Raw genomic sequence first — 12,670 nt, 5'->3', positions numbered from 1 at the left:
AGGGCAAACCTCCCTCTAACCTTTGCAACATTATGTTCCAAGCTGCGGACATGCATCTGATGAAAGCCATTGTTGGAGAGAGGCAGCACGCTCAAACTAAACAAATAGTGATATATTGGCTAAACAAAGAAAACTCTCAGTCTTGAATGTTTGGAACTAGGTTCACCCTCTCTGTCTGAAGAACTCCCAGCACGCAAAGTGATAGAAATGTTGGGACATTTTTTGCACTGACATTTGGGAAGCAGCGCACAATCCCTAAACAATAGATCCCCTCTGATATGCATGTTCTCCAGAAGAATTTGTTACTGCCTTGCTCACTCACAGCCACTACGGCCTAAATGGTCCCAGTGTGACCTCAGGAATCTTCCTACATCAGAGGCTGCACGTCAGTAAGACCCTTTCCCCTCCCAAGACGTACTGAATTCCAGACCTAAGTGAATGACACAATTCATTCAATAAGCGGCGGTATAATTTCACATTGGCCATATCTGCATGAATTAGCAACAATGACAGTTAGCATGGCCTGCCAGCCATTGACAACAGAACTGAGAGTGATTGTCTGTTTTCTACACAGACTAACGTCCTTGGAGTTCTGGTCTCTCACATTCATGTGGAAATGGAGCTGTGCTGCGCAAGGACTGACGCTGATCCGTTGTGGGGGAAGAAAAGGGAATCACAGATTGCAGTCGAGTAGCCCACCCTAGACAATGACCCCTCATTCCTATCCCAGCAAATGGTGAAAGAATTATCGTCCAGTGCAAGCCATATATAACGTACGTTCCTGAAATAAAGCCGCTCCCGAGAGTTACACACGAGGCTTCTGAATTCTCAGATTCTCTGCGAAAGCTTTTACCCAGGGCCCCGTATGCATTAATGGAGCAGTTTTAAAAAATCATATTAAAACACAAGTCATACATGGCTCGCACAAGCAGGAACCACGTGTAAGTTATGTTACACCAGGGCTTTCATGGATGGCTCCTTGGCAAGAGTATGTCTTCACTGCAACATTAGCGTGAGTTACTCCTTTTGAGTTACCCTGGTTTGGGTGAGAGTGGCCACACCACATAATAATCCTCACACTGCCATGTCCACACTGATGTTGCTCTCACTCGGCTGGACGCTAGGATTTCTAGGGGCCTGGCCCATGATTTCTAACCGCAGGAAAGCTGCACCAGGAATTCCTTCGCAGGGATGACGGGAGAACTCACCTGTCCTTTCTCGGCACAAGAATGGAGTGGCAGGAAAAGCAGCACTCGAGTGGCTCTAGCCTCAGTCCATGCTACACGAGTGGCTGCCTTAACAGCTGACGACTTGTGCTAATTTGAACATTAGCCCATACTACCTGACAGGCCAGTCAACCTGAGCACCATCATGCTCAGACTAGGAGTACATCTACACTGCAATGTGAGTTTGGGGGGAGAGGAATGTGAGCCAGTGGACCCTGGGTTAAAGAACCCAGGTTTGAGTGTCTGTCAATCCTACATTAGGAATTTTCTAATACGGGCCCCAAACCAGGGCTCTAGCATTTACACTCACCGGAGTGCAATTAACCATAGCCCCAGACTTCCTAGAGCCCTCCCATCATACCTCTGTGTTTGTTGTGCGGGTTGGGAAAAATCAGTTTGTCCACTAACCTTGACTTGTCCAAAAGGCCCAGAAAGACAGCCCATAGGATTGTGGGATATTTTTTGGCTGACTCCCCCCAGATTCTAGGTCCAGTAAGGCTACATAAAATCATAGGGCTGGAAAGGACCTTGAGATGTCATCTGCTCCAGTCCCCTGCTCCCATGGCAGGACTAAATATTATCTAGTGCATCTACATGGTAAAGCAAATGGGTTTAAAACTCAGGTCCTGGATGCCTGGTTTGAGGCACAGACTTGGTCCTTTCATCCTTGCAGGGGCCTGGATAGAAAGATTTGGGTGGAGACGGATGGGGTGGGAGGGTTATGATTAAGCCTGACTTTGAACCTTGGGTTTATGCTGCAGTGCAATTCTAAACGCACCTAAGTGTTTTTGTGTGTGACCGTGACCTGAGTTATAACCGAGGAACCGGGTTTTCCATAATACAAACCCCAAAATTCTCTAACGTAAAAATCCATGTTTTTCTGCTATTAAAACTGAACCTTAGTTTCCCTAGCCACAATGTGCATTGATATCAGTTGAACACAATGTTTTATTGATATATTTACAATTTTTAAACAGACTGAGCACTGCCACTGGGACCTGGCATCCCAAGTCTGGTCCATTCCCCTGATTAGCTGAATTTTTGATTATCTGAGCTGGTCCCAGCCCTAATTAGATGGGATAATCGGCATTGCACTGTTTAGGGCTTTATTTTCTCACAAAACATAAAAAACTAGAGTTTTCCTCTAAGCATACAAATTCTGTGTTTTTCTGTGGCAAATGGATTTCTAGGGGCCCTGGTTCTAATATGTGTTAACTTTGTAATGAAGGCATGTCCTTTGTGTAGTCTGGAGCTGAAAAAGCTGTTATGCTCTGAAAAGGGAATTCAGAACCAACTTAAGATTCTCTGTTTATTGTCTCTGTTATTTCCGATCACACTGGATCGGCTCAGCTTGAGTGTTTTTTTCTAACCATCAGTTCTGCAAATTCACAAGGATCTGAGGGGTCAAGCTGAGTTCTTTCTGGCTCACTTGTTGCCATCAGTAAAATTCGGCATCCCAAAGTTTCCCCTCAGTCACACCTGTGCTCTCACATTGTCTTCAAAGGAGTTACAAAGTTGTAACTTGGACAACATTCAGCCATATAGCAGGAACGTCATTAATGATACTTACCTGAGCCATTGGGTTTTATTAGCTCTGCAGTGCTAACAGGTGTAAAATGTAGCAAAAACTGATTCACACTATACACAGTTGGAGGTAAACGTGTGTTTAGAAAAGTAACCGTGTACCTGCTAAACATCGCTGTGGTTACACGCACTGCGGGCTCTGCAGCATAAAGCCTAAATAAGGGTGCATCTACCCTGCACCCTTAGCTTGAAATAAGATATGCAACTTGCATAGCACAAATTGCGTATCTTATTTCGATTTTTTTTCGAAACAGGCTATTTTGAAATTTGGCGCATCTACTCCGTGCCGAATTTCGAAATAAAACACGATTTTGAGATGTCCCTTATCCCTCACGCAACGAGGTTTACAGGGATGTCGAAATAGCACACCTGCTATATTTCGCAATAGTGGACGTGTTCAAAAGATGCAGGGTAGCTATTTTGGGATACCCTGGGTATTCTGAAATAACACTGAAGTGTAGACGTACCCTAAGCATTATACTGCAGAGCCGGCAGCAAAGACGCCTCCCTGGGAGTACGATCAGCAGGGGCTGCTGGCCCCACTCCTGGGGAGGAGGCTTTGCTGCAGGCTCTGGAGCTAGCTCCCTGGGGCCACCACGGACAGAGACTGCTCCAGCAGGCCCCATGGGGCCAAAGCAGTCCCCTGCCTGGGGCAGGCAGGAAGCTGCTCCAGCCCTTACTGGTTAACCTTTTACAGCCCTAAAACACAGGGACTGTGTCTAGACTGGTCAGTTTTTCCGGAAAATCAGCCGCTTTTCCGGAAAAACTTGCCAGCTGTCTACACCGGCCGCCTGAATTTCCACAAAAGCACTGACTTCCTACTGTAAGAAATCAGTGCTTCTTGCGGAAATGCTATTCTGCTCCCGTTCAGGCAAAAGTCCCTTTTGCGCAAAAGGGCCAGTGTAGACAGCTCAGATTTGTTTTCCGCAAAAAAGCCCCGATTGCGAAAATGGCGATCGGGGCTTTTTTACGGAAAAGCGCGTCTAGATTGGCACAGACGCTTTTGCGCAAAAAGTGCTTTTGCGGAAAAGCGTCCGTGCCAATCTAGACACACTGTTCCAAAAATGCTTTTAACGGAAAACTTTTCTGTTAAAAGCATTTCCGGAAAATCATGCCAGTCTAGACGCAGCCAGGGAGTAAATCTGCTGAGTGATGTATTATTTTCACAATCATTTTTCTGACCATGGCCACATTTAAAAGTGTGATTACAGACAAAGATTAAAGATTATTTCTTGGTCTGCCAGTCCTGCAAACTCAATCTGGGATTTCAGAATCAAGCTAAATTCTCTTTCTTCTTCTATTACCACACATCTCTCTCTAACTCTTTTGGATCTGCATGACTAACAGGATTGAAAAATTGCTTAGGGCAGTAACAATAGTTTAAATGACCAACAAAACCACAGAGGAACTGTGGACATGATCTGTTCTTAACATTTTAGGCATCATGCACAAAGAGATTTTAGCAACCTCATTCAAACACACAGAGGATTTTTTTTAAAGCTCCAATTAAAGGTGTTTTGCTGTTTGGAGTTAAAGGTTCTTCTGCAATGTTTACAAACCCAACATCCCATCACTGTGTGACCACATGAGAACCCCACAATGAAACTGTCTATTTTCATTGCCCAGACAGAATAGAACTAAAAGAGTAAAAGTGCACAAACAAGTAAAAAATAGGGATGGGAAAGGTTAACCAGTAAGCATCACCCTTAACAGGTGATACTTACCACTTCCAGTTAACCCATGGGGCTAGAGCAGCTCCCCACCCTTCATAGACAGGGGGCTGGCTCCAGCCCTGCAGGGCCAAACGACAGGGGCTGTTCCGGGCTTCTGGAGTAAACCCGGGTACATTGTAGCCAGGGGCTGCAGCAGGGGGCCACTCCAGCCAGGCCACAAGGCCGCTCTAGCTAGGACCCCCTTCCCACTTAATTGGTTAAGTGGTTAAATGAGAAGAAAAACTTCACATTTAACTGGTAAACCAATTTCACAGGATTTTGCATCCCTACTGAAAATACAATAGGTTTTTACTAGCCTTTTATTTTTAACAATGACATAGGGATGGAAGAACCCAAGGGCTGTTACAGGCTGGGGATTGACTGGCTAAATAGCAGTTCTGCAGAAGAGGATCTGAGGATTACATTGGATGAGAAGCTGAATATGAGTCAACAGTGTGCCCTTGTAGCCAAGAAGGCTAATGGCATATTGAGGTGCATTAGGAGGAGCATTTCCAGCAGAGCTAGAGAAGTGATTATTCCCCTTTATTCGGCATTGGTGAGGCCACATCTGGAGTACCGCGTCCAGTTCTGGGCCCCCCACTATAGAAAGGATGTGGACACATTGGAGAGGATCCAGCGGAGGGCAACCAAAATGATGAGGGGGCTGGAACACATGATCTACGAGAAGAGGCTGAGGGATTTGGGCTTATTTAGTCTGTAGAAGAGAAGAGTGAGGGGGGATTTGAGAGCAGACTTCAACTTCCTGAAGGGAGGTTCCATAGAGGATGGAGAGAGGCTGTTCTCAGTAGTGACGGATGGCAGAACAAGGAGCAATGGTCTCAAGTTACAGTGGGGGAGGTCCAGGTTGGATATTAGGAAAAGCTATTTCACTAGGAGGGTGGGGAAGTATTGGAATGGGTTCACTAGGGAGGGGGACGGAATCTCCATCCCTAGAAGTTTTTAAATCTCGGCTTGACAAAGCCCTGGCTGGGATGATTGAGTTGGGGTTGGTCCTGCTTTGGATAGGGGGCTGGACTCGATCTCCTGAAGACTCTTCCAGCCCTAGGATTCTATGAAAGAGTTAAGGACATTTAAAGTAACATGATTTATTGTGACACAGTCTCCTTTAGGCAAATTTGTAAATATTTGTTTCAGGATACAGCCATTTATAGCATCGAACAGAGATGATGCAGCATTGTCACTGAAAGCGCACGTGGAGTGATTCTATATTGTGCAATTTAAGAGAGTAGTAAGATTGATACTGGGAGTTAAAACAAATTGATTACTTTAAAAGTGCAGCAATGGATGTATCTATGTATAATTTACTACAATAAAGTGATGCATGCATCAGGACTAAAAATACACTGATTAGGTTACCTAGACTATAAAGTACACATTCCTTCTTTAAACAGCAGCTTGCTAGTCATCTATGGGGAGGTATACTTAGGAAGATTGTTGTGTTCAACTGGAACTTCCAAAAAAGTTTCCAAGTCTGTTATAACAAAGTTGTCAATAAACTTCTGATCCTAGAATCTCTATTACTCATGATGGCAGTAGGAGGCAGAAAGAACACTACTGGATTTTTCAGCTCACAACTCGAGTTTGCAGTGCTAGCAACTAGAAAAAAAAATCAACCATTTGTCTTGTAAACTGAGACCAGCTGTGCAGAAATTGGGGAGCGTGAATAAATATAAAACCCAACAAGGGTTTCCTCAGCAAAACTTGATATGGAGAAATGGAGGCTAGAAGAATCTAATCAAAGGTGTTGCCCGTTGTTCTATTACAAAGCAGAAAATAGAGTTGTGTAGTCAGACAAGCACTACAAATCATTTGAAAATCATTCTGGACAGCTGAGTAATAAAGCATGTATGTAATATACAGATGAAGCATAAGTGTGACAAGATTTGCCTTAATCAAATGATTTTTGGACATTATAATAAACATTAGAAAGGCTTAAGATAGATAAATACCAATAAACATAACAAGAGAATAATCCATTATTTTAATTTATTGCAAGAAAAGCATACACTCATTTGAAACTTTAGGTGTGCGGGGCTGCACTGGTGTTTCAATTATCTGATCACAGATCCATTTTCATTAATCACAGAAGTACAGACTTGAAACAAAAGCATACATTTATTTTATAATCATATTTGCATTAGGCAAGGAGGAGGATGCAATCAGGGAGAAATGATTAAGGAGGGGGACAAGAAAACAGGGAAGGGTTTGTGTCTGGGTAAGCAATAACATGTAGCACAACACTCACTTAACATTTGAGAAAACCAATTTCATTTTTGGGCAGGATGTCCTCTGTGCATGTATGCAGGGATAAAAGTAACTTAAATGTCTTTCAGATCCTGTCTTATCGCAATCCACTCACCGTGGGGGAAGCAGGTTGCGATAGGATTATGGATGTTAAATTATGATTAATCAACTAATCAACTAGTTGATGGAATTTTCATCGACTACTCAATTAGTCGATAAGGGAAGTGCTCGCTATCCTCACTGTGCCTCTCCCTTTGAAATGTACAAGAGCTGCAGGCATCTCTTGTACATGTCAAAGGGAGAGGAGCAGCAGTTGGACCAGAGTGAGCAGGACTGTTTCAGTCCCCGCTCGCATCATATCCGTGCTGCTCTCTGCTTCCCCTGCCCTCCACGGAGACAGTGTGGGGGCAGAACCAGCTTTTAAGCCGGCTCCTGCTCCCCCCCCCCCCGCTGCCTCTCTCTGATAGAGGCAGCAAGGTAGAGGGGGGGAAGCAACTAGTCTAGTTCCTACTAGACTACTTGATAAGCATTTGCTTAATGGATAGTCGACTAGTCACTTACATCCCTAGAGAGGATAGTACTGCTATGATACATCAGGCCAGGTGTGAAAGTATTTCCCCCCCACAAGAAATGAAAACTGAAGAGGATTTGTAACGTAAAATATTGTAAATGTAAAATATATGTAATTAACGCAATAACTCCAATTTTGTTATTAATGCAGTTTCATTCCCTTTGGAGTGTGTGTGGGGGAAACTTAGGGCAGGGAGCTGAGGGTGTGTGTGGGGGGGTTGCCAGAGTTAGCTGGGTGCAGGGGAAGCTCAGGGCAGGGGACTAAGAGTGTGTGTGGGGGCAGAGTCAGGGCAGAAGGGAGTGGGGGGGGGGAGACTCAGGACAGGGGGTGTGAGGGTGTCAGAGGCTCAGGACAGGGGTTAGGGTGGGTGGGACCCAAGGCAGAGGATGCAGGAGGCTCTGAGCAGAAGGTTGTGTGGTGGGGGAGTGCAGGAGTCAGGGTTGGGGAACGGAGATGAGTGTGGTGGGGTTTGTCTTATTTGTCTTGGGGTATTCAAGGCAAAAAAGACTCCTGAAAGAGGCACAGTAATCTGGAAGAGTTGAAAGTTTAAAAAAAAAAAACCTCATCCCAAGTGGGTTCTTGCCACAACCCAGCGGGCTCTTGCCCGAGCAGCCACCCCCTTATTTTCACCTTTGCATATATACCTCCAATACGCATATATGCACATTGCCGTAACTATTATTCCATCCTCTCCCTTCAGTTTGCTACTGTCTCATCTAGAATTAGGCCCACAAGACCGTAAATATTTACACGTAGTTAACTTTACACAAAGTCAATGACTAGGGCCTTGGATTATAAACTCTTCAGGGCTGGAAACATATCTATGCATGCACCTGTACAGCGCAATCGCGGCCTGATCGTGTTGGAGGTTTCTTCCAAACTGAGCTACGGAGCATTTAATACAAATTTACTTTACCACACACAGATTCATAAGCAACCACGCTGACCAGTCCCAAGCTAAGATGAGGTATGCTGTTATAAAGGGAGGAAGCCTTCCCATGAAGAAACAGGACAAAACTGCTAGAACACCTGCAGAGCACATACAAAAATCCCATCCTCCCAGTTTGCATGGTTACTATTTTAATAGTGAGGTTAGGAGGTGCAAAGAACACCTGCATCACAAACACAGGAAAATCCATGTGAGAGGCAAGATACAGCTTAAGGGACTTCAGATGGTTCTGAACCCCACACAAGTGTTGTGAAACCTATGAAGAGAGTGTTTCATGCATTTAAAAAAAAAATCGACAAAAAGATCTGGGCTGTGTTTCTATTGCAGACATTGTCATGCAAGATAGTGATAGAAATGTAGCCGTGTTAGTCTGGGGTAGTTGAAGCAAAATGCAGGACAATGTAGCACTTTAAAGACTAACAAGATGGTTTATTAGATGATGAGCTTTCGTGGGCCAGACCATGGGTCTGGCCCACGAAAGCTCATCACCTAATAAACCATCTTGTTAGTCTTTAAAGTGCTACATTGTCCTGCATTGTCATGCAAGAACACAGAAGAATTTTGGACCAGATCCAAAAAAAAAAAAAAAATCTACTGACTTGAAGTCAACCGGTGTCTTTCCAAGGACTTCCCCGGAGCAGGTCATGATTCCCACCCACAGACCAAGCTGCTGCGCGGAGGGGCCCGGCCTCGGCCCCCTTGGCTCTGGGGAGCTAAGTGCGCGGAAGGGAAGCGCCCCCCCCCCGCGGGTCACCCCAGGACAGAGCAGAACCGGGGATTCAGCCGCTCGCGCCGTTTCCACGGGAACTCGGGGGGGGGGGGAGGGGGGGAGTGAAAGTGAAACTGCCCAGCCCACGGCCACGCTCCCGCGCGAGGAACCGGCGCAGCGGGAGAAGCCCCCCCCCCCGGCACGTTCGCAACAAGGCGCTGGGTTGGGGGGGGCTAAGACAGAGAGGCCGGGTCGGGATACTGGGGGGCGGGACGCGGGGGGGGCGGCCCGGGATATGGGGGGGGCCAGGCCGGAGGGGGGGGGCAGGCCGGGTCGGGATACTGGGGGGCGGGACGCGGGGGGGGGGCAGGCCGGGGGGGGCAGGCCGGGGCGGGACGCGGGGGGGGCGGCCCGGGATATGGGGGGGGCCAGGCCGGAGGGGGGGGCAGGCCGGGTCGGGATACTGGGGGGCGGGACGCGGGGGGGGGGGGGCAGGCCGGGTCGGGATACTGGGGGGCGGGACGCGGGGGGGGCGGCCCGGGATGCGGGGGGGGGGTTCAGGCCGGGGGGGGGGCAGGCCAGGTCGGGATACTGGGGGCGGGACGCGGCGGGGAGGGGGGGGGCAGGGCCCGTTGGGGGGGGGGGTGGAGGAGCGAGCCCCTCCCCTCCTTCACTCACCAGCTCATGGTCCCCTCCGGCCCCGGCTTTTCTCCCGGAAGCGCTTGGCCCTTTAGCCCCGCCCCTTCCGGAAGCAGGAGAAGGGGCACGCTGGGCGGCGTGACGTCACGCGCCGGCAGGGGAGGGGAGGGGAGGGAGGGGCCGGCTGGCCGTTAACCGCCTGCCTGCCGGAGAGAAACCAGAGTCCGGCCGGGCTCCCGCCGCGTGACGTCACTCCCCCGGCGTATATTTGACGCCGCGGCGTGACGTCACGCCCCAGTCCGGTGCCACGGGCTGCAAGGCGGGTGACGTCATCGCTTTCCTGTGACGTCATCGCTGCCCAGTTCTGACATCACACGCCCACGGGGACACGTGCCAGCCCTGCATATTGCAATGACCCCCCCCCTGCAGAGCCACCCCCCCAGCCGCACCAGGGCCGGGCTTTGGCAGAGCCCCCCGTCCCCCCCCCCCAGTGCCCGGCTCGCTGCCTGCCCGTCCCCACCGACAGGGTTGCCAGACGGTTTCAACAAACATGCCGGACGTGACATCACAATCGACCGTGCAGCTTATTTCCAACATACCGGACAGTTCTATTGTCTCCATTTGCTTCCCAAACAGAAAGCTCAAATACTGGACGGTCCGGCTCAAAACCGGGCGCCTGGCCACCCTACCCACAGAGCTTCCCCCGCAGACAGAAAGTTGCCAATTTGCCCCGTCCGAAAACCTGCCTGCGTGGTTACGCAGTGGATGTGCCCCGGTGGGCTGTGCGGCAGCCCTTACGAACGGGCGAGGAGAGGTGTTGCTCCAGTAGCTGGCAAGACTCCACTCTCTGCAGACATCTTTGAAGCTAGCTTCCCGTCTCAAGCGTGATTTATTTATTATTAGACACAACCCCTGGGGAAGCCATCCCAGCATTTACACAAGGCCCAGTACACGCTGGGACAGGTTAGCGACTCTGGATTAGTCATATCGCTGCAGGCAGCCAGCCAACTTGGTTGGATTGAGTAAGGCTTCCACTTCTTCCTTGTCACACTGAGGCTTGGTGTGTTTATCCCAGGCTGCCAGAGAGCTGGTACAAGGCACAGAATGTTAAGTAACAATGTCAGGATCCACAAGAAAAACAAGCTTGAGGGATAGGACCATGGCAAGGGAAGAGCTGATACGAACAAGATACATTAAATATAATGTAGGTGGAGGCTAGTGACTAGAAAGGAAAATAAACTGTATACTGTTTTTAAAAGCCTTTGAGGGAACATTTGTGCCAAGAAGCAATGAATGGGCTTAAACTGCAGCAAGGGAGGTTTAAGTTGGCCAGTAGGAAAAATATCCTGTCAGGGTGGTTAAACACTGGAATAATTTGCCTAGGGAGGTTGTGGAATCTCCATCACTGGAGATATTTAAGAGCAGGTTAGACAGACATCTATCATGGATGATCTAGACAAGTGGTCTCCAACTTTTTTAAGCACACGATCACTTTTTGAATTTAAATCAGTCCAAGATCTACCTCAAATCCAAATATCCCTACTCTGCCCCTTCACCTAGGCCCCACCCTCCTCACGCTGTGAAGATGGGGTACAGGGGATGGGGTCATAATGACATCAGTGCCCCCCTGCCTCTGTCTCCCCTACTCTGCACAACAAGCAGGAGGCTCCCAGGGGCCAGCTCTGAGCAGGAGCAGCAGAGAAGTGTTGAAGTGCTGGCACTTGATACCCTTCCAGCCAAACCAGTCAGGATCACCTGTCAGAGTCTCTGAGATCTACCAGTAGATCCTTATCTACCGGATGGTGACCACTGATCTAGACGGTGCTTGGTCCTGCTGTGAGGGCAGGGGTCTAGACTTGAGGACCTCTCCAGGTCCCTTCCAGTTCTAGTATTCTATGATTCTATGATTTTTGCAGTGCCAAAAAAGGGCTATTTGCACTTAATATTCAATGAAATCAACAAAGTAGTTGGGAACTGAGTAGAAAACCACAATCCTCAAAGCATTTACAGACATTTAAAATTAACCCTCACAACCTCTCCGGGCTAAATGGTTCCATTTTACAGCGACAGAAACTGAAGCAAAAAGGCAAAGACCAAAATGTGGAGCTGTATCCTCTGATGCAGGATGCCTTTTGAGTGGTGGATTGGAGTTACAGGGGCCCAGATGCTTAGAAATATTGAAGCACTTCATTCCCATTGATATCAATGAAAAGTTGGCATCTAAATATTTTAGAGGACCTAGACCAGGAGTGTCCAAACTTTTTTCAAAGAGGGCCAGATTTTATGAAGTGAACATGCGCGAGGGCCGACCATTTTGCCTGACATTCTTTGAACCATTAAAATTAAACGCAAATTAACTATTTTATGCAAAGTTTATTGCAAAGGGCATACTTTTCATTTCGTCACATGGATGACAAATCTAAACAGGTGTTAAATCACTCTGCCTTTCATATCTGAAGGCCAAATGAAAAAAAAAATCCAGGAAGCTGAAATATATGTCAGGAACGTTGTAAAGTACATTACATATTATTGGTAATAAAGGTTGTCTGTCAACTTTTAAGTTCAAAAAATATGAACAGGAACATAACACCAAGTATACATGTTGTGTCCAAATATATTTATAACTGATTTAGACCAACTGACATTAACTGAGATTTTACAATGTATTCATCTCAATACATATGGATTCGTTGGGGGCCATAAAAGATAGATATTGCCAAATTACCCGTGGGGCCGTATTAAAGCGGAACACGGGCCGCAATTGGCCCGCGGGCCGGACTTTGGCCATGCCTGACCTAGACCATTGGACCTGATGTTCAGAGGCACTCAGCTCCAGCTGAAGTCCAAGGGAACTGCAAGTTTCAAGTCCTTTGAAAGGCTGGCTCCTGGTGGCTCAGAGCAGGTATCCAAAAAATACAGAAGCGGTTATATGGAAAATTGTAATCAAAATGATTTAAAATGAGTCCTGTGAGTGGGTTCCAGAACCCAGCCCAAGCTCATATGTCTACACAGTAA

General features: G+C 47.6%; 1 protein-coding gene across 4 annotated transcripts in view; it reads right to left on the bottom strand.

The window, feature by feature from the left end:
* BIN3 (bridging integrator 3) overlaps nt 1-10,453 on the bottom strand; it is a 71,887-nt gene extending 61,434 nt beyond the window's left edge. Inside the window, exon 1 of one of the 4 annotated variants that reach the window (XM_075910848.1) lies at nt 10,402-10,453. Coding sequence is in view for 2 of the 4 variants with exons in the window: in XM_006135530.4 (XP_006135592.2) it covers nt 8,907-8,953 (47 nt within the window). In the remaining 2 variants the exon portion in view is untranslated. Of the gene's footprint in view, nt 1-8,906; nt 8,969-9,694; nt 9,801-10,401 lie in introns of those variants that run through there. The other 3 variants (XM_075910846.1, XM_075910849.1, XM_006135530.4) reach the window with 3 other exon arrangements.
* Nucleotides 10,454-12,670: the final 2,217 nt, after the last annotated feature.

Source organism: Pelodiscus sinensis, chromosome 28 (assembly GCF_049634645.1).
Source record: "Pelodiscus sinensis isolate JC-2024 chromosome 28, ASM4963464v1, whole genome shotgun sequence".
NCBI classification, from domain to species: domain Eukaryota; kingdom Metazoa; phylum Chordata; order Testudines; family Trionychidae; genus Pelodiscus; species Pelodiscus sinensis.
Note: the sequence above shows the minus strand (reverse complement) of the source record. Positions and strands in the feature narration are given on the sequence as shown.